This window comes from Doryrhamphus excisus, linkage group LG13 (assembly GCF_037039965.1).
Source record: "Doryrhamphus excisus strain RoL-2023G ecotype Guam linkage group LG13, RoL_Dexc_Guam_v1.1, whole genome shotgun sequence".
Taxonomy (NCBI): Eukaryota; Metazoa; Chordata; class Actinopteri; order Syngnathiformes; family Syngnathidae; genus Doryrhamphus; species Doryrhamphus excisus.
The window spans coordinates 3929961-3951698 of NC_136369.1; the positions used below are offsets into that span (position 1 = coordinate 3929961).

At 42.0% G+C, this 21738-nt stretch overlaps 1 protein-coding gene across 3 annotated transcripts in view; it reads right to left on the minus strand.

Annotated features, from left to right (window-relative positions):
• lrp4 (low density lipoprotein receptor-related protein 4) overlaps positions 1 to 21221 on the minus strand; it is a 113438-nt gene extending 92217 nt beyond the window's left edge. For all 3 annotated transcript variants that reach the window (XM_058088486.2, XM_058088485.2, XM_058088487.2), the window contains exon 1: positions 20949 to 21221. In XM_058088486.2, the coding sequence (XP_057944469.2) occupies positions 20949 to 20994 (46 nt within the window). In that variant the 5' untranslated portion in view covers positions 20995 to 21221. The remainder of the gene's footprint in view (positions 1 to 20948) is intronic.
• Positions 21222 to 21738: the final 517 nt, after the last annotated feature.

A 21738-nucleotide genomic window follows, 5' to 3' on the forward strand; every position in this document is an offset into this window, starting at 1 on the left:
ATTATAGTTTTTCAACTTTTCTGACCCATAAATGTTGTAAGAATTTTGTATTCTCGTGTGAAACAATGCCAAAGTTTTAGACAATGAGGTTTCGCGCATTTGGAAGTGAGCCCTGAAAGAAGTTTGGGATGGTTCAAGTAGTAGAAAATGGACCATGTACAATGGATTCTACCTAATCTCGTTGAAACGCTATTGAATCAATGAACAGAAATATTAATTTATTATGTAATGATCTTCATTGGCATATTGAGCTTAAGTGTGAATTATTCAAAACTGTTTTACCAGAGAAACGGTAAAGTTGTTTTCTGTTTATTAATGGGGGCCTATTATGTAAATTTTTCAGCCCTTTGTATTGAGTTATGGACTACTATTCACACCGCAGACGTTGTCCCGTGTCCAGCTGCTTCCGTGTTGTACTTCGCTTGACAGTATTCAACCACTAGTGTCACTGCAGCAAACTGACGTCATGCCGTACACGTTGCTATTTCTGTGCGATATGGAATGAAGCGGTCTTACTCTGTACCACTGCATAACTATAGATCTGATTAAAAAAAGTAATGCCAATAAATAGACATATATATGTGAGTTCTGATCGGATAACGTCCGATTCTCATCAAGTCTTCAACCATGTGATCGAGCCTGATTTCCGATTACGTGATTGAATCGGGACATCCTACTAATGAGACAAACATGGCATCAGCTAACACAAAGCTAGCACGTTGATAACCTGCACCTTTCAATGGTACATGTATAATTGCCCCTGCTAAAATTCGCTGGATGCTTCATTTATACTTACCCAGTAGCGAAGATATTACAGTACCCATCATTGTTTTGTCTCATCTTTGTTTTGATATAAAGATAATCCTTGCAGACCTTGTAAATGCAGAGGAAATGCACAAATTTTGCAAAAACTCCAAAATGAAAATGCCCAACCTTTAGTTGCAGAAAGTCCAAATATTGAAGCCCCAGCATTGGGGTGTTTGCAAAAATTATCAACGTTCTGGGAGGAGCGGCATTATCAATAGGCCTGCCAAGTGGCATTGGGCCCCCGGCCCACGGGGCCCATCTACGGAACCAAGTGCAAAGGGACTTTAACTCTGATCTTATGTGTGAGCACACAAAGGGCAGCACAAGGGGGCTTTTGGTGGGGCCTGTTCTAACAGAAGGCTGATGCAGACTGGTCTTTGAGGGGGCTGTCCCACATTGACTCTAGGGAAGAGAGCGAGGCTGACAGGTCAGTCTTAAAGCTTTAAAAAAATGGGGCCGGGATCAGGGGCTTCTGCGGGAAAGGAGAGGGAGGGTGCCTCATGCCTTCTCCCTCTACTCCCACAGGACAAGCAGGGGCTTATAGACAAAAAAGCTGGGCTGTAAGAGTTGAGAAAAGCCAAGTGTGAGTGCTGGCCAGGGATAAATTACAGCCGATCGAAGACTTGTTGGGGCGCAGGGAGGCACCACCTTGCCCCTGCTGTCATACGATCTCGCATAAGTACACATCATCCATCTCTTTCTCACTTCTGTCTCCATTCCCAATAGCAAAGGCATCTAAATCAAAGAACAATCGAACCCCCTCTCCTGGTCAGTCAAAAAGGGGATGATCTGGGAGATGAAGGGGCAAGGCTCAAAGTCCAAAGGAGAGAAACACAACAGCTTCATCCAGCTGGACACTTCCTTCTTGTCACCTCAGGGAGGGGGTGCTGACCAGGGAGCACTTCTTTTAGGGGAGGGGCTATAGTATCATAAAACATCAAACCAGCAGGCTACTTTGTTGAATCGCATGTGTGTGTGTGTGTGTGTGTGCATATATAAATGTCATTTTGTGATCAGTTTATGCAGGAGGGGGTTGGCTAAAGTCAGTTGTTGCAGCGTTTGAGCCAAAGCGCAGATCTGCCACGGCTGCCACTGTTGCTTAGCAATGAAGCAAACAGATGGACAGAAAGTGATGAAAGAAATGAGAAAGAACACAAGGATGAGAGGTTGGTAGAAAAAGCAAAAACCTGAAAAGATCAATTTTTAAAAAAGTTTTCTTATCTATGTGTGGCAATACACCCACAATGGTTCATCAAAAACTGATACTCCTCTGGTTACCCAGCTTGCTGGTCTCTGAACCCAAGTGTGACCCTCTCATCCCATGTCCACTGACCTAGAAGTTAAGTCCATTCGGGGCAGCAATTTCCTCACTCTATAAAGAAGACAGCGTAACTGAAGAAGGCTGAGGGTGAAAATAAAGGGGCAGAATTATTAACTACCAACACAATGATCACAACTGTGTCCAAGTCCAGCCCAGTGATTTGGAAAGGTCAAACCCTCTAGGGTTGAGAGCCCCAAAGCAAGTGACATATCCAGACTTACATTCTCAGGGAGGAAGGAGTAGACAAGATTTCCCTGCTATGAAGGCAATATGAAACTACATGAAAGAATGGACACAGAGTAATCAGACGTGCTTCTGGGAATTAGAATCATTACATTTTACTGTATGTGATGATACACTATTTTGATATAATTGTTTCCATAGATGTCATGATGGCACAAAACTGCCGTGACTCGACTCCTTCCAGGAGCTCGGTGGCGATGGCAATGAGGGGCAGGGGATACCGGTTTTTAACGGTAATGTTGTGAAGACCTCTGTAGTCAATGCATGGCCGAAGGCACTTGTACTTTTTATCTACAACAAAGAAACCAGTTCCAGCAAGAGACGAGGAAGGCTGCGAGCAACTCCTGAATGTACTGATCCATTGTATGACGCTCAGGAGGTGATAAGGGAAAGAGTCTTCCCCGTGGAGTTGTGGTTCCTGTCAGTAGCAAAGTCGTGGACATGATGGGGGGGCGGTCAGGGACTTGGCTTTAGCTTTACTGAACAATGCTGCTAAATCGTGGTAATAATCTGGAACCGATGCTCGGTCGACATCCCCTTGTTGTTCAGTTTTGGGGCTCACCAAACAGGTGTCCTGACAACCAGGCCCCCCTTGACCGCAATACAAACACCTGCCTTCACTTTGGCAACGCGATCCAGGTAGCCACTCCTATGTGTGATGGAATCTGCTCTCTTCCGTGATGTGACACTGCCCCTGACATAGCTGGAGAAGGGAACGAGCTGCTTCTCTGCCGGACGGCTGGCATTGGAACACTTGCCTAATTGTTGCCTTGGAGAACGCTACATTGACGGCTCCATTCCGCGGTGGCCCACTCTCCTGCTCTGCCAGTGAGATGGGAGATCACAAACGCCACACGGGCACATTCTGACGTGAAAGCAGAGGGTTGAAGTTCAAGAAGGGGCGTAGATCGCTCGATTCCCAGAGAACCACTCTGGCCATGATAACTGCACGACATTGGTAATTACTGTGATATGGGTGTCTAATTTTGCGCTAACATTATTGCGATATTTTTTCTTCCCCCTAAAAATGTAATCTGCATGAACCATATTTTTAAAAATCTAAAAAACACAAAACAAGCAATTAAGCTTACAACTCAATTACTTTAAATGTAAAAGAACAAATATGTACATTTATGTTGAGGTTTAACGTATTGTCTGAAATTGCTTATTCCATTATTTTGCAAACTAAAAATGAAAAATTTTAAACTTCTTATTCACCAAATTGTACACAATCATAGAAAAATTATTTCGCCAGCCTTGTTTCTTCAGTTTATTGATCCATTTTAATATCTGGTACAACCAAAGGTGCATTTGTTTGGACAGATATGATAATAAAAAATAGCTTATAAGAGTTTAATTTAAAAGATGACATCTAGCAACTTCCATGACATTCTTACATCGATAGCTATAGCTATAGCATTATACTGGCAAAAAATTAAAGTTTGATGAGCTAATTTTGTTGTTGCCACAGCCTGACATAAGTTGACATTTACCCAGTAAAACTCACATAGGACTCACTGGTTGGACTGGACTACATGTCGGTGGTGCTAGCATAAAAATCTGCCACAAGTGTTTTACATCTCAGCAATAGGGACTTAGGAGAAATACTATGTTCAAGATATGCCTTTATTCGTCCCTCATTGGGGAAATTTGTAATTTCGAGATGGTGCCCGATATCGTCGGTAAATTCCTTTACCATTTCCAAAAAGCCCTCTTTCCATACAGCATGAACGGAGAATTTACATTTGGCTATACATCGGGTATTGGCTGTAGTTAAAGCTTTGTGTCGCTTCGAAGTTTTCTCATAAGGAGTGCCAGAAGCAAAACTTTCATTAATGCTCGTATGAGAATTTGCCTTATCTTAAGGTTACTCCCGTAGTAGCACCGGATTGGCCAAGGTGTGCATGGAAGAAATGTGTTTCTTATGCATTAATTACATTGAAATCACGCATCTTTTCGATATGGATATAGCAGGTGCAGATATCGCGATGACCATATTTTTTCGATATATCGTGCAGGCCTAACTGTGGAGATGTGTCGGCCAGGAAAGCAGAAGCCAGGGCAGGTGGAGGGAGCATAGCTGTAGCCGCAAGTTGAGCGGCGGGCTGAAAAGCCAACAGCAAGGAATTAAGCTGGTAACTGAAAATCCCGGCCATGGTGTCCTGCCGGGGTTGTAGCGCCGTACCCAGAGCAGCGAGCTGTTCCTCTTGTAGGCTCTGGCACTTCCGGAGTGCCTGTCGAACAACTCCGACTCCACTGGGCCAATGATGGCAAGTTCATTCTGTCATGACAAGGTATCCAAAGATATCAAAACACAGCAGGGGATGAGAAGGGGTCGAAAAAAACAGTCGAGGCAATAAGGAGCGCTTGGACATGACATGGGAGTACAAGGTACTTGCAACTAACAGGAGGTACAAGAAGGTATAAATAGGGAGCAAGTAATCAGAGTAGACAAGGAACACCTGTGCAGAATCAGGCAGGAGGCGGGGGCGCCCCAGTGAGGGGTTGGCCACAGGTGTGATAGGAGGCTGGCAGAACAAAAACAAACAAAGAACAAATTTGTGCCCCTTTATAGTCATTGAACAGTAGATCTTTGACAGATAAAACCTTCATCAGCAATGCAGACTATGTGACTTTTATAATATAAATGGAGGAAAATTATAAACAAAATTAATCACAGGGGCTAGTACAGTCAGGCCTGGTTGAGTTCATGTCACCGATGCCATGAATGGGTTTATTCTCACCCAGAATTATGAATCAATTCTAGGACAAAGGCATCACACAGAGGGGCCATCTCTATGACAGTACAGTGAATGAGTTACAATTCAGTTTCTTGTGTAGCCCACACAGCGAGAACATGCAGAGCCAAATGTGGGATGAGTATATTTAGCATCCTTTGCTTTTGATGTGCTCCACCCCCTCCTTCCTGAAATTCTTTCTCACTCACAGAGCAATGAAAACATCAGTGAATATCTTCAACTACTGCTTCTCAATAGCAACACAAATTATATCCAACTCTAACAAGAAATTAAATGTAGAAAGTGAAGAGTAAATGTTGGCTTACTATAGTAATTGCTGATTATTCAACAATTCAAAAAGGGGGAAAAGTCAGTAAATATCTGGGACTCTTATGACTGAAATGGGTGAGGACCCTAATGTGTTGTAGCGCACGTATTTGGTGGAACTAAACACATTAGGATGTTTCACAGTATAATCATGAGTGTGTGATGATTTAGTTGTGTGTGTTGCTGCAGTGAATAGTGGCTTTGTTGCAAGACATCAAGCCTTGAGATGCCTGATCCCGTACACGAGGTCAGCACTCCCCTGAACATTGTTTTAATTCCTAATTTCTTCACCCCATGGGAATCATCATTGGACATGCAAGGGTGAGTGTCGTGCTGGGACCATTAGTTTAAAAAAAAGACTTGAAGTATATTGTCTTTTGATTTGCCAGTGGGAAACTTTCAACCTGTTTTTCCTCAATGACTGGACAATTTCCGTTAAAAGTTATTATGCATGTCTAAAGCTTCTGGGTACAAGGCTACGCATGTTAACCGTGGTCATTTTACAAGTTCCAAATAAATGTATCATAAGTTTATGTAAATGTCAGCAGTCAAGAGTAAAAAGTAACAAACTGCAATGACTGCAAGGAAAAGATTCACACTATGTGTGCTGTAGAAGATGGAAGACTAGGGTATCTTCCTGAACATCTCTGGCTGAGAAAAAGGAAGGTCAATGGCAGTTCAAGGGTAAGGGGATCATTTGTTTGCATTCCATGTTGCTTTAATGCTGCTTAAGAGGTCACTGTTTGAGAGTTCTGGGGGCACACCAGCTTCTGGTCCTCCCCATAAGGGCAAAAGGTCATCTGATGCAGAAGGACGGAGTTACGGTGTTGAGGGTGGACGAAAGCTCTTGAAAGTGGACGAGCACACCACCCCTTACTCTGTGTAGTACTATTCCATGGTACTGGAATAGTGACAAGTGTTGGGGTCCCCTTGTTTTGACTTGAACAGTGTATAAGTGTGTAACTCGTGAGGCAATACAATGCAAAGACTGGGTCCACAAGAATGAGATGAGACACAGTGAGCAATGAGCCACATTCCACAGATGGCCCCTGGGCCACACTTTGGCCACCCCTCCATTTTCGCCAGGAAGGTGAGGTGTTGCCATGCGGCAAAGAAATGTGTCCAAGTGTGTCCTTCTTGGCGCCGTTGTTGTTAAGAGGTTGGGTTGCATTGTGGAAGGGTTTATTTAGCTTTCAGACAGACGTTGCACAGCAGGAGGAAGGTGTGGCGAAAATACACGGACTTGGTCACAGTCTCCTAGGCCTCCTCCAATATGAGCTGAGGGGTAGGGAAGGGAACGTGCCAACACTAAATCCAATTATAACACAGGCTAGCAACACTCAGCCTGATGACAATGTCTACCTGAGCCTCTTGGGTGACATAAAGCTGAGGGTGCCAGCTTTAACCATGGCAGCAGAGAGGAAGAAAGTGAATGTGTGTGTGCGGTGGCAAGCAGCCAGAGAGACAAAAGCGAGTGGGGCACTACGGACAGCAGTTAAACCTTTTTATTTCAGACGGCTGCTGCAACAGCAGACCACAACTTGACTGCGCCTTGCACCTGTCTAATATACAAGCGCACAATTGCAACATAAAAACACAGCAGAGACAAATGTGTTTAATGTGGATGATGCATTGCAAGCCTCTGCACCTGTCAAGGGTTTGGGTGACAGTAAAATTCTAGCAGGGAAGTATCCACGTTCTCTATTTCTCTCCAAGCTTGACTCAGATTCTGACACAGCCTTCCAGAAAGTAGCTAGCTAACTAACTTAGACCAAATACTATACCAGTGCTCACTTTAACCCCCTCCTCCACTGTTCCTGTTGCTGCATCATATACGTTTAAATGAGGCAGCATTCTAAAAAGAGCACTAAGTTAAAAAGGAACAATACCAAACTGTCTATTGACCATGTATCTTCAATGGACAGTAGGTACAACAGAAGCAACGTATTGTCCTTATAGAGAGTGAGCAGGGCCACACGCAACGTCAGACATAAGCGACGTCGCCTTCTTTCTGCCAAGGTTACGTCAATTCACTGGCATCTCAAGTTGCCTATAGTACAAGAGGTAATCAGAAAGGCCACTGCCTCTCATTTTCAGGAGGCATGTGTGTCCACTAGCTGCAGTTCTATGAATAGTGTGTACAGGAAAGTGGCTTGATCAGTTTTTCTAGGTCAAGACAAACTGTTCTCTACATCAGGGGTCTCAACCTCGATTTACCTAGGGGACCACTGCTCTCAAAAAAGCAACATGGGTGTCTGTTTTATCAACAAAAGTGTAACATGTAGTTTCTGCTATATTTATTCGTGTGTAGTGGTTAGACATTTTTCAATCATGTAGTTTTAAAATGACAAGCAAAATTCTTAAAACTACTTGATCGCTTTATGTCAGCACAACCTATTGGGTTCAGATTGGAATCCCATTAGCAATACCTCTCCAGAGCAGTAGGTGGCAGTAATACATTCATTCATTCATTTTCTGCTGCTTTTTCCTCACGAGGGTCGCGGGGGCGAGATGCGGGGGTACACCCTGGACTGGTCGCCAGTACACATATAGACAAGCAACCATTCACACTCACATTCATACCTATGGAGTTGCCAATTAACCTAGCATGTTTTTGGAATGTGGGAGGAAACCGGATTACCCGGAGAAAACGGGGAGAACATGCAAACTCCACACAGAGATGGCCGAGGGTGGAATCGAACCGTGGTCCTCCTAGCTGTGAGCAGTAATACATGGCCCTATTCATGAGCTAAGGTAGCTCCCGGTGGAGAAGCGCCATAGCAGAGAGTCGGGGAGCTAGCCTATACTGCCTCACGCCAATCTTCTCGCATCCATCAAAAGTTAAACCATCCCTGGTGGAAAAAGATCTCCATTGGTAAGTAAGTATCTCATTAAATGACAGCATTTTTTAATTACATGGAAATTATTTCCATAATTTTATTACGTTCACCCAGCAAACAAGACAAACTGTTCTCTACATCAGGGGTCTCAACCTCGATTTACCTAGGGGACCACTGCTCTCAAAAAAGCAACATGGGTGTCTGTTTTATCAACAAAAGTGTAACATGTAGTTTCTGCTATATTTATTCGTGTGTAGTGGTTAGACATTTTTCAATCATGTAGTTTTAAAATGACAAGCAAAATTCTTAAAACTACTTGATCGCTTTATGTCAGCACAACCTATTGGGTTCAGATTGGAATCCCATTAGCAATACCTCTCCAGAGCAGTAGGTGGCAGTAATACATTCATTCATTCATTTTCTGCTGCTTTTTCCTCACGAGGGTCGCGGGGGCGAGATGCGGGGGTACACCCTGGACTGGTCGCCAGTACACATATAGACAAGCAACCATTCACACTCACATTCATACCTATGGAGTTGCCAATTAACCTAGCATGTTTTTGGAATGTGGGAGGAAACCGGATTACCCGGAGAAAACGGGGAGAACATGCAAACTCCACACAGAGATGGCCGAGGGTGGAATCGAACCGTGGTCCTCCTAGCTGTGAGCAGTAATACATGGCCCTATTCATGAGCTAAGGTAGCTCCCGGTGGAGAAGCGCCATAGCAGAGAGTCGGGGAGCTAGCCTATACTGCCTCACGCCAATCTTCTCGCATCCATCAAAAGTTAAACCATCCCTGGTGGAAAAAGATCTCCATTGGTAAGTAAGTATCTCATTAAATGACAGCATTTTTTAATTACATGGAAATTATTTCCATAATTTTATTACGTTCACCCAGCAAATGATTTCTTTGAGTGTGGGGAGTAGAGTCTGGGTAAGGTATTTTTACATTAGCCATCAAAGTGTCAAAATGTCACAACCATTCCCTTTACCAATCAAACTACACCAGTTCAGGATTTGTAAGGTCAAGACTGGGAGGAAACCCCAACTAAACATACACATGTCAGCCCTTAACACTGATTGACATTTTAAAAAAAAGAAGCACCAAACACAGCACATATATTCATAATCTTATTTTTTGGTATTTGAAAATTAAACATCGAGAGTGGAATTACTCCATCAACTCCATTCTCAAACGAAAGGAATATTTCTCACAGATGAATCTCAGATGTCAGCATGAGAATTGCCGATCCTGCATTCACTTGCCTCACAGGGGAAATATTCTTTAGACTGCTTTGCCATGCTCATGACTAGAAGAGTACTGTAGATCATCCTCAGAGTTCGAACATGTCAAAATGAAAGATTGCCTGGGTAAAGTGAATGCACAGTTAAGTGAGAGTCTTTAAGTTCCAAACAGAAGGTATACTGACCTCAAATAGCATACTGTATATGGCAGTTTTATGTTCAGGATCACATCAAATCACACCACTATATGCATACTTTTCTACTATACAGGTACTCTATCAATTCAGGAACAGCACAGAGCCACTATGCTGATACTGACTCTCTGACAGTCTTACAGTTTCATTATTCAAACATAAAAAACATCAATGGAGTTCTTCCATTGTAAGCTAAATGAAAATGAAGACCATGAGACTACTAAACATGGATGTGTTTTTCTTTTGGGGGCCAAAACAACACCTAAGGCAGCTGTGATTAGCAACCTCAGAGATTTTGTTGAAGGCCTCCAAGTTTAATTTATTCAAATTAAGATGACTCCCCTGGTTCTTTTGGAGCCATCTTTGGTTACACTGTTATGTTTAGCTTATGTTTAAGTTTCTGTTGGCGCAGTCATGTAATTTTTCACTAAGAGTCCTTAGATCGATCGGCCACCTATCTGTCAATTTCCATATAAATAAAATCACATGATCGGCACATGCATATGACAAAAGTCTTTCTACACTGATCACAAAAGCCGCCCCACTGTGGCTAGTATTATTGCAGCCTGCAGCGATCCATGCATGCAGTGTCGTGTCTTACCATAACTAAAGCGTTGGGTAGTGTCCTCTTCCCACTTTACTTCACATTGCACAAGCGTGCCAAATCAAAACAATCATGTCTGCCATGTGGAACTTAACTGCCACCACCCACCACGTACATGGTACTATTAAGAAGCTCTAATTTAATATGGCATTTGAAGAACAAACGCTCATAAAGTGATATTCCGTCAAACGGCAGCTAACGCAGCCATGTATGTGCGTGACAGTGAGAAGGCTAAGCAAATAACCTCGGACGAGATGATCAGCCTTTCTCAGTGTGCGCTCTAACTCACCTGGAGTGGGTACCTTTATATTATGGAGTCTGATGGCTAATTTTGTTCCAAGAGCGCCTTTATGTACAGGGCCAGCTTGATTCTTCTATCAAGATGTTTGAAGATTGTGTGAAACACATTTGAACCTAACATACTGTTTAGTGTGAGCTGTCCCTCAAAAATAATATGCCTTTTGATTGGTACAGTCCATTGTAAGACAATTCATGAGAATGTGAAGAGGACTGGTTGATAATTGCTAAGAAAGTACAAAAACACAGATTTCTTCATTTCACCAGGACTACAATTTGGTCTTGGCAGAGCATTTTTGGCAACAGTCAGCACAACCAATCTTGTGTCCTTATGCACAGCTGACCTCAGTTGTGTCCAGAAGGTGCTATTATGAAATAGAGAAGGAGTTTCAGAATCGTACATGACTTGCTGTGTAGACCAACTCTTTAATCAGTCATAGTAATTGCTGGAACAAACTTTGAATCACAGACAAACGTCTTTCTGGTCTTCAACTATGGTAAATACCGAAGGGGGAGGCAACAAAAGCAAAGGGACAAGCACTTGGAGCGGCCAAGTGTGACAGAGCAATGAAGGGGTTGCAAACTGGTGAAATTTTGGCACGTAAGAGGAGGAGGACAAAGGGGAAAATAGGGTACTGTTGGCAGAGGACATGATGATACGCATGCCTCCCCAGTAGCAGAGTTGAGTGCTTTGAAGAGTCCAAGACTCTCCTGTGACTACTAAGATCTTTCAAAGAGGAACAGCTACACAGCCACAACTTTTAAGCCTCCTCCTCTGAGGCCCCTCCAATATACGGGGCTTCCAACCGCTTGTGCAAGAGTAGACTAATTGGATGTTGCGGTGATACAAGGAGGGGGTTTGGGAGGCAGCAGCACAGGAGCAAAGTAGGGGGAAAGAGGCAAGGAGGGGTGCTTGATTTAAGAGGCCATTGTTTTAGCAAGTACGTTCTTCCTCCCTTTCGTTTCTCCTTGTGGCCTCCCCTTCAGATGCCCACACTCCTAAGAGTCAAAAGGTGGTGTTTAGCCTGTGTGAACAGCAAGGGGCTGGGCTTGTTTTGACACTTTGTCCTCCTTAGCTTCTGTAAAAAAGCCCCACTTCTAAGGGCCACTCGAGTTCATTAGGGAGTGCAGCTCTTTCACTTGTGTCCCCATTCCAGTTCCAGGCTTCAATGGGGCCTCCAGAGCCCTTCACTGTTTGTTTAATGAAGTCCTCCACCACCTTCACAACAAGCACCTCTATTTGCCTCATCACAGGCTTGGCTGAACTATTTGCATCAGGGAAACAACCGAACAAGAACACACTAATATACACCTAAACAAAAACAGCATGCCCCTCACCTGCTAGCTGTGAGATAACCACGTTCTTTCGTATCAAGCGTTGTTTTTGTGTATGCGCGGTGTTGTCTGTTTGTTGTGTCCAGTCTCAGGTTTCGGCTCTCATACATTTTGATGACATCACTCCACACCAGTATCGAGGGAACAAAAGTGAAAGATGTCACTTTAGAAGGGCAAAGGCATTTTGAGAACATACTCACCCTGAGGATGTTTCAGCTGCTTCTGTGCGAGCGCATGTCTCAATGTGCACATGAAATACCTCCAGGAAAGTGAAATGACCGATACCCCAATTATACTGGCTTGCCACTGACTTTCCTCTGGCATCTAAACTAATTTAAGCCATAATGAAGTACAGTCTCAGTGGTCCCCAGACTAAATCTTGGAACCAATGCCATAAGGTGGTACAGGCGGTCCTCAGTTTACGCTATTTCGTGGTTAAGATGGACTCCGCTAAATTGTCTGTTTTTTTGTTGCAAGAGATTTTGCAAATCTAAAACATATCTTTTGTATTGCAGACTAAATTATGTAGAACTATTATTAGATATAAAATGTAATACATTCAATAACATGCATAATTGAAATGAATGTTCTGTGAAAATAATGCATTACTTTAAAATGACTGTATAGCTATTAAAAGACAAATCAGATTTATGGACAGACCCCTGTGTTTTATTGAACACGTTTCTGATTACCCAAATGGCTCAGCATTCCTTTCAACAGCTAGAAAGTCACCAGATACTTAGCAGGTGCTTCCCTACAGTTGTCTCAGAAAGGAATGGGAAGGAAAAGTGACACTACAATGCCACATGTTCATACTGTAAGTAGCAGCATGTTTTGTTTTTTTTTTTATCAAATGCCATCTTGCCTACTTTTTTAAATGCATCACATTTAAAAAGTCTTTGTTTCATTTGTGCATTAAAAAATGCTGAATTTATACTGTTAAAATAGGAAGTGTGCATGTAAAGCCATGCCTCCTAGTGCCATTTATAGATGACTTTCCACTGCATGGCTTAGAGCGTGAACTCCAAGGGTTTCTATCAGTCAAAATCATATCACACTCAGGTCTAATCTGAGGCTTGAAATGGAAGTGTGACTTCCGGAACATATGCTCAAACACGCTGTATGTGCATGCTGGCATTGAGGGCAATGGGAAGCCTTCATGCAAGGGCTCTTGGAAGTGATCACACAGCTGCGGGCCCCCCATCTCTCAGACCCCTACTGCTGAACAGGAAAAGTAGTCTAAATAGTTGAAGGTGGTGACCATGTGTTAGAAGGAGGATTTAGAGTTGTAAGCAAAAAAATATGGAAAAATACTAAATTTTTAACCCCTGCTAGCTCCCATTCACGCACTGTGTGAGGAGATTCAGCCAACTTTTGCCAGCGTTTATCGCCAGGACTGGATGGTTCAGTGTTTATAATCATTTTGTGCCACGATTGAGCGGTCTGCCGAGTAAATACTTCCACACACAGCCTTTTTGCCAAAATGTGAATAAAGGTGAAATTAAGCATGCTGCCCAATTTCCTTAACTTTGGGTGATTGGTCGATCCTTACATATGAAACCACTTATCCACCAATTCCATTTGATTTTCAGTAAATGAAGCATTGATTAGAATGACCTCATTTGGGAATATACGAGAGGTGGGTACAAACAAACATGTACAATTTGGTTCAAATTAGTATTCAGGACTGTCCTCTGCTGAGTAACATTCCAGCTAGTTGGAATACTTTCAAAAGATGCAAGGATGCTTAAACTGAGGGCAATTAACAACAAACGTATCCCTGTTTTTATTAGGCAATATAGAGGTGTTGTGAATGAGGCCATGTCCAGTTGGTAAAGAAGCCAGTCTGTCTCTGTGTTTATTTATACAGTGCACTCTCACCCAATCCATTTTTGTCTACTGTGAAGGAGAAGGACAAAGCTAACTTAGCTAGCATCACGTATTTATGTTGGAATTTTGGCTTCTTTAAAAATAATACAGCTTACCTTCCCTATTGTCTGTAAATCCCAACAATAGACCAAAGCCAGTAGACAACTGGCCTCGTGTGGCTCTGAGTGACATACCCTCTCTGTGCCACAGCCCCATTTGTTCTGAGGGGAAATGTAAATATATCCATTACAAAAAGAGAGAACTAATACGCTCAAACAGCTGGCCAGCACACAACAGGACAACTTTGCACACTTCGTGTGGACTATTTTGAGCCTCAAACACATTTGTTGAGCATTTCCAGCAACAGGAGTCTGTGGTATTTTCTCACACTAAATGACTATCAAGCTGCTCCGGGTTCAAACATAAGAATATCTGTAAGTTGTAGTGTTTGGAGCCAACTGTTGACAACTTTTTTTTTTATTTGTTGCTCATTAAAAAGCTTTATAACAATAATTTAAAAAAAAACCATCTGAAAAATAAAATCCTGATAACAATAAGAGATTTTTCAGTAACACAAACATCTTACCAAAAACATTCTTAAGGAATGTTGAAAATATGGCTGCTGAAAGTCACAATCACATTGACTGAAAACTACAACGGCATTGAAAAACTGTCCTCCACTTATCAGCAGAGGCTCTCATGGTGCGTTCGTGATCCTGGAGACAAACCATATAAGTGGCTTATTCATAATGCATGGCTGAACATACACCGAGGACAATGCAGTGTTTCACTTTTTTTTTCTTAACTGGTCTTCCAAATTTTGTTCTCAAGTCCCAACAGATGTTTTTCCAACCAAGGACAAAGCTGAAGAATTAAGAATTAAGTTACAATGGATTTGTACACGTGTGTCCTTCAAAATGTCTTTGCATCCCTGCCCCCCTTCCCTGGTTGTGCTCAGACAGCGAGTCTCCAGCACTGCTTATCATTCTGTCCTCTACAGCAGGCCCCCGCAGAGACAGAAAAGCAGAGTTTATTACAGCCTGTAATAATCTGCCACCCCCTAGGAAGTCAACCACACAGTACAGGGCCAACACACCACAAATGCCCCTTTCCATAGCATAACAACACTGGCATTGGGCCGGACATATTTAAAGAACATCACCATCATTCCTATGTTCTTTAAATATGTCTTTAAATATGATTGAGTTATACTCTCCAAACTTTTGCACCTACATAATGGGGATGTAAGAATTCGGAAAATTCACGATTCCTTTTGAGTCCATACTGTAGCATCAAAGCGCAATAGTTTATTTGTTTTATATTCAAAATCATCAAAAACATTTTCATGTCCTTTTAACTTATTTTAGTGAAATTACCAACATTTGCTTAAACTCAAAAGCATGTTTTTTTCAATTAAATGTATCTGGTGCAGCTATTCCTGTCTCATTTTCTGCTGGGAATATATTAAAGAAAGAAACACATAAAACAAAAACACCCCCTTTATTAAAATAGCCATTCATTCATTCATTCATTTTCTACCACTTATCCGCACAGGGGTCACGGGCGTGCTGGAGCCTATCCCAGCTGTCTTCACCAGCCAATCACAGGGCACATATAGACAAACAACCACTCACATTTACACATATGGGAAATTTGGAGTCTCCAATTGACCTAACATGTTTTTGGAATTTGGGAAGAAGCCGGAGTCCCTGAAGAAAACCCACGCATGCATGGGGAGAACATGCAAACTCTATACAGAGATGCCTGAGGGTGGAATCGGGTCTCCGAGCTGTGTGGCCTGCGCTCTAACCACTCGGCCGGCCTGCAAGCCCTAAAAATAATAAAATAAATTAAACAATTTACAATTCAATTCAATATGGCAATAAAGATAACTACATTGAGGTGCTCCAACTGATCGGCTACCAATCAATATGAGCCGATCAATGCCTTCAATACCTATCCTGAAAACCGATCACCTGTGGCTGGTACTATTGCCGTCTGCAGGCTGTGGAGACCACTATATGCAGTGTCCTGTCCCGCTGTCTTGGGGTGTGTCCCCTCCCCCTTCCCTTCACACTGCACAGGCATGCGGCTGCAAACCCAACCCAACATGTCTGCCGTGTGGAAATGATACTTGTGAGAGATGTAAATTTTGCATTCTGCAACTCATGCCACAAAAGGTAAGGTAAAGTTTTAATTTAGTACAGCATGTGAAGAACAAACACTTGACCGAATAAGGTGTACTTTCAAAGCTTACCCTGGCTGGGACAACAAATAACATTAACCTCATAATGTTTTTCTCTTTGGGCTACGTACTTGCCTAAACCAAATGCTGCAAATAAGACAAGGTAATTATTGAGTTGTTGTAAATTGTGCTAGAATACATACTCATACTGTGCTATCGTTCTCATTTCATTCAAAAACAGCCAACTGACGGGCTTCAAGATGAGAAAGACATTCCTAGAGTATCCTCAACATGATTGTTACTGAATGATGCCTCTGTCCATGGTTGAAGACGAAGGCATCACCACAATGATCCACACCTTTAATCCAGGTTACACTCTTCCTTCGAGGACACATCTTATAAAAGCTCAGGGAGAGAAGTGAAGACTGCAATTAACACAAACAACAAACTTGCTGACAGTTTACAGTAATATACATAAGCGCCACAGAAAACGGATGGTATTGATTCTTCCAATGATAAGAAAATGACTTATACCGGTATAAATGAGTTGATGACGGATGTATGACATGGATGAAACGCTGTGATCGTGAGAAGAAGAAACGTATTTACTCGCAGACTGCTCAGTCGTGGCATGAAATCATTATGAACACTGAACAATCCCCCCCTGACCTAAATAGGTTGAATTGGCGACAAACTCCGGCAAAAGTTGGCTGAATCTCCTCTTCCAGAGCGTGAATGGAAACTAGCTTGTGTGGTTGTGTGTAGCTCGATAAGTGCATTTTCACCATGTTGTGTTTTACGGCTTTAATGTAAGGACTGTTTTACAATGCCCCGTGACGACGTGGAAGTTCTGAGTGAAAAGATATGAGAAGCATGTATATTTTTGAACATAGCGCATCTTAGCCGTGAATACACAATCCCCACACACACGGAACACACTTCCACCGTTTGCCCCATGTTTGCGTAAACAAAACAAGACTGTCATGAAAAATATCATCCATTTGCAGTTGGAATTGCATGGGTGACTTAATGATAAGCACAAGCATTACAGTTTGTTGAAGATTTAGTAGCAATGTGTGCAGAGGCTGACATCCCATTAGAAAAGTTAACCAGTCCGTTACCAATAAATGTACATGTGCTTTACAATTTCAGACAAGTGTATTTCATTATAAGGCGTATGTTTGGTAGCTTTATATTTTATGTCGTCATATCATGATACATCCTAAAAATATTGTGATACATGCTAAGGTCCATATCACCCAACCCTAGTATGCAGAATGGTTGGATAAGTGGTGTTGATCCCACTGTATCAAATTGTTGCACACGTAATACATGAATTATTTGAGCAGAAAAAATCAGTTGAGTGACACCAAAAAAGTAGCTGATTCAATTTTAATCAAAATTCTTAATTGTACCAAATGTAAAACTGCATGGGCAAAGACATGACGTGTTCTGCTGTTACAAATCGACTTGTAACAAGAGGGTTGCCAAAGGTTTACTTAGATTTTTGCTTGCATGTTTTTAAAGCTGACATCGGTGACATATATCATCACAGTGAACATCATTGAAATTGGCCCGAGGGCCATAGCATCATGTTCTGAAATCAGAAACGGCCCCAAAAAGGTAGCCGAAAGGTCTTCTGCAGAGGACGCCGACCTACTAGCGGGAGTGAGCTTTGTGATTTATAGGAAAGTGAAGGAACATGTGCAGATGAATGTGTACGGGGGTGCATATGAGAATATTATGAGTAAATTAAGCAATCGCAGGTTACCTCCATTGCTGGGACAAACAAAACACAGTGGGGGTATCAGGTGGCTGAGTCTGTCTCCCCCCGGGGAATGCAAAAGCCTGCCTGACACAAACCTAACCAGCAATACCAAGGAGTGAACCATGCATTATACCGCAGGCTAAAATGAAAATAAATCACACACAAATATCACACGTCTATTTTACACTGTTGCACAACTTGTTCAAGGTGCCATTGCAATTATTCATTAGTAAAAAGCTGAAAGACAGTGCTCAGCCTACAAGAAAAAATGAGAAAAACCCAACAAAGACAAATATGGTTGCATTGCACATCCAAGCCAGGGATTGCAGAAGGGCAGCACACTTTGTAAAATACTACACAGGGGTGTCATTTCCTACTCTTCATTTTGCACAATGTTTATTAGCTCAGTGGTCTTCATAATTGCAGCACTGCAGAATTAGCTAATGAAGAATTTACCCACCTCAGGACCCTCAAGGCCCTGACGAGGTAAAACATCAACAAGAAAGTCATATGCAAATGCTGCCAGATGAAAAAGGAACAGTGATTCATAGACATGACTGAGGGCCACATCCTCCAAAACAACCTTTTCCTGCTTAAAGAAAATATGGCTTGCAGAGTGGAATCTGGACCAAAATCAACTTGTGGCCAGTAATAAATCTGTCTGTCTTTAAGTAGACATCAACATTGCAAGGCCATTAATGCCAACTAAATAACTGGGGCACTTAATCTGATGGGGTGTTGGAGCTATTTAGCAAAACAAAGTTATAAATTTACATTTTAAGGTTTGCTGGGTAAGCAAATCTACATCTGCAAGTTCTTTTTTTTTTTTTTTTTTAACCACAAGTGAGACAGTTGTGGCAGTGTCTGGTCCTGATGAGAAGGCGATGTCAAGAAACTGATCAATGTGATTTGAGGACTTAGCCAGCAGAGAAGGTCGAAGCAGAACTGAAGAGCGACATTAATCCCACCCAATGTGCTCTTTCTATCCTAAGTGACACTCGCATAATGGAAATGAAATAAACTTCCCACATACATTTACATTAAATAGCTTAAAAAGTGCATCCTTAACATTCCTCAAGAAGTCAGAATAAATGAAAACAATAAACAAAACAAATTGGATCACATAAGCAGAAAATGAAGAACACGTATCATACGACAAATAGAAGCAACATAATGACAGAACCTTAGTGGTCACCATTTTCCAGAAAATAGAGGAAAATAAATTGCCTCCGTATTCTTCCGCCACCACACTATGTACTTTCTTCCTTGTTGCTTGGCTGATTAAAAACAACCAAAATCCACCCAAGCAAAGACATTTTGGAACACTGCCTGGTTGTCAGATTGGTACTGAAGTACTGTCTTTCTTCAAATCTGTTCCCTTTTCCCAATCAAGTATCTGTCAAATCAAATTCTATGATTCAGCGCAAAGAAGCCTTCAGGGGAACAGGAACACATCTTCTGGGTCAACCTGTGAGTCCAATTAACACTTGATAAGCAAAAGAGACTTTGGGGGCGGAAGCAGAGGTTGAGATGATCATCCTGTCCCAGAGTGCCTCATTAAAGTGTATACTCGACTCTCCAAAATGCCATTAGTCAAACTCTGCCAATTACTGTAAGGCCACTAGACGCATCAAGGAAGGCATTATGACCTCACATGGATTATGAGATACACAAACACACACACACAGAATTATACATTGTTAGAGCATCACCAGTAAGACAGAAATGGCTGCCTTTATGCTGTCAATAGCAGTGCGCGCATCACAAACTGGAATCGATAACTATATTTCAATGAAGACTCGTGACTAAGAAACAGAAAGAACATCAGGGATCAATACGCAGTACCGCTGATCAGTATTTCTAGACAACATGAATAAAGGTTACACATCTTGTACTGCTTTCATTTGACCTTTGATATCAATGCCTTTTTATTATGTTACCCGTATTTGCCCAGTTTGCATCTTAACATCTTAACAAAAATATATGTACCTCTGGAGGCGGGAAAAATGATACATTCACAATCGCTGGCATGAGGATCCCAAACAGTTAATTAAAATGCAGTACTATCCAGAAAGAGACTATTTTAAACCCACAGCATTTAAACTGCATGTCATTTGGCAAAGGAAAATACATGATAGGAGAAAATTACATTTATGTGCAACAGACGACAACAGAATCAAAGATAAACGGTCCAGCGGACTTAATTGCTTTATGACAGAACAACCCTATAATAAAGACATGCGGTAGATAAAAAGGGCACCGAGGCAGGAAACATGGATAACTACATCTGAAGGGATGACGAACGCAACAAAACAGAGAATATGGATCATCCGAGGGACCTTTAATTTTCAACCGGATATCGGATCTATCTGGTTGACATTTTGAAGACTGTCTTCTGGTGACATTTAGCAACAGAAACAATCACAGCAACCTCTCTTTGAAGTCCAAGTACCCAATTACAGACGTGATTTTTGCCTTCCTGCTTGCTATATTTTTAAGGTCATGTCAGAGGGCACGGCATGAGTGTGTGCGCATTCATGTGTCAATGCATGATGCTAAGCCTGTTGTGTGCGCTTAGAAATAGCTTCAGTAGGGTCCATGCATTCCAGCGGCTGTTCTGACATGTTGTAAATACAAGGTGTTAGGGAAAACATAGGAAGGGGGTGCTGGAAATCACTATTACAAGAGCGGCTGAGGGAGGGGGGCAGGATGTAGATTACCATGGATGAACAAGCCAGTTCACCTGCAATCAGAAGAAACCTTTTTTTTCTGTATATGGCTGTATTCTCAACAGTACTTTCACTTGCAGATAACTATGTTAAATAGACATCCCTTTTCAAAACAATAATTAATTAGGATTCAGTGTTATATTCCCACATCAACTAGTCAGTGCAGTACTCATACAAAAGTATTTTAAAAACAAAATAACAGCACATCATTACACTTCCTATTTTTACGAAAGAAACATATACTCGTACAAACCAATAATTAGGTCCAAAATAAAAATTAGCGCAAAAGGTGAGCGCTGAGGTAATCTCTTTAACTCCAACATGCTGTTTAAGCATACTGCATGACAGACTAATATTGGCGCAACAAAAATGAACCAAACCTTGTCTAAGAAACGTTCGCAAACACATTCATTTTTGCAGCACTTAACACAAGCATTTTCCTACCTGCACTCAGGCTGAGCAGCAAACTTATCAGTACACCCCACAGCATCTTGAACCCCGCTTGGCTCGCTCTTCTCCGGGCTTCCCCTTGCGCCTCTTCTCTCTTCAATATCAGCGGGCTGGTAGTACAAGAAGACGCTCCGGCATGCAAGTTAATCTAAAACCATGACTGATTTCTGTCGCCCCTTTTTTCCTCACCCACCCTCCGCCGCCTCCCCCAAAAAGACAGGATTAAAGCGGGATTAAAAAGTTAACTTCGAAGCGGTTATCTGAGCTACGGTCTCCAGCATGTTGTGGTCCACTCGCCTTCGCTGGAGTTAGCAAAAGGCGCTGTGGACTGTACCAAAAGCAAGCCGATGGGGACGCTGGAAGAGATTTTCGCTTTCTATTAAGGTTCGACATCTCGAATACTTATAATTCGGACAAACGTTTACACACTCTCGTAAATACAATAGAACGGAATAGAAAATGCTCTTGTTTGAATCTCCTTTACTGTCCTACTTTCTCCCCTATCCGGCAAGAAGTGGACTGCTCCTCAGTCTCTGCTCTGGTTGACATCAGGATTGAGCGACTCGGCAGATTTTGATATCGACGGTAATACTATAAGTAAAAACAGGCAAAACACTTACTTTGCAATACTTTTTAACATGATTTTTTTTCAAGAGCCTTTAACAATTTTGTAATTTTGCGTGTAATTTGTTGATCTTGATTATAATGACAATCAAACACAGGATAAAGACTTTAGACACTTCAAGTACCCCCATTTGAGAACCTTATATAACAGTTTAAAAAT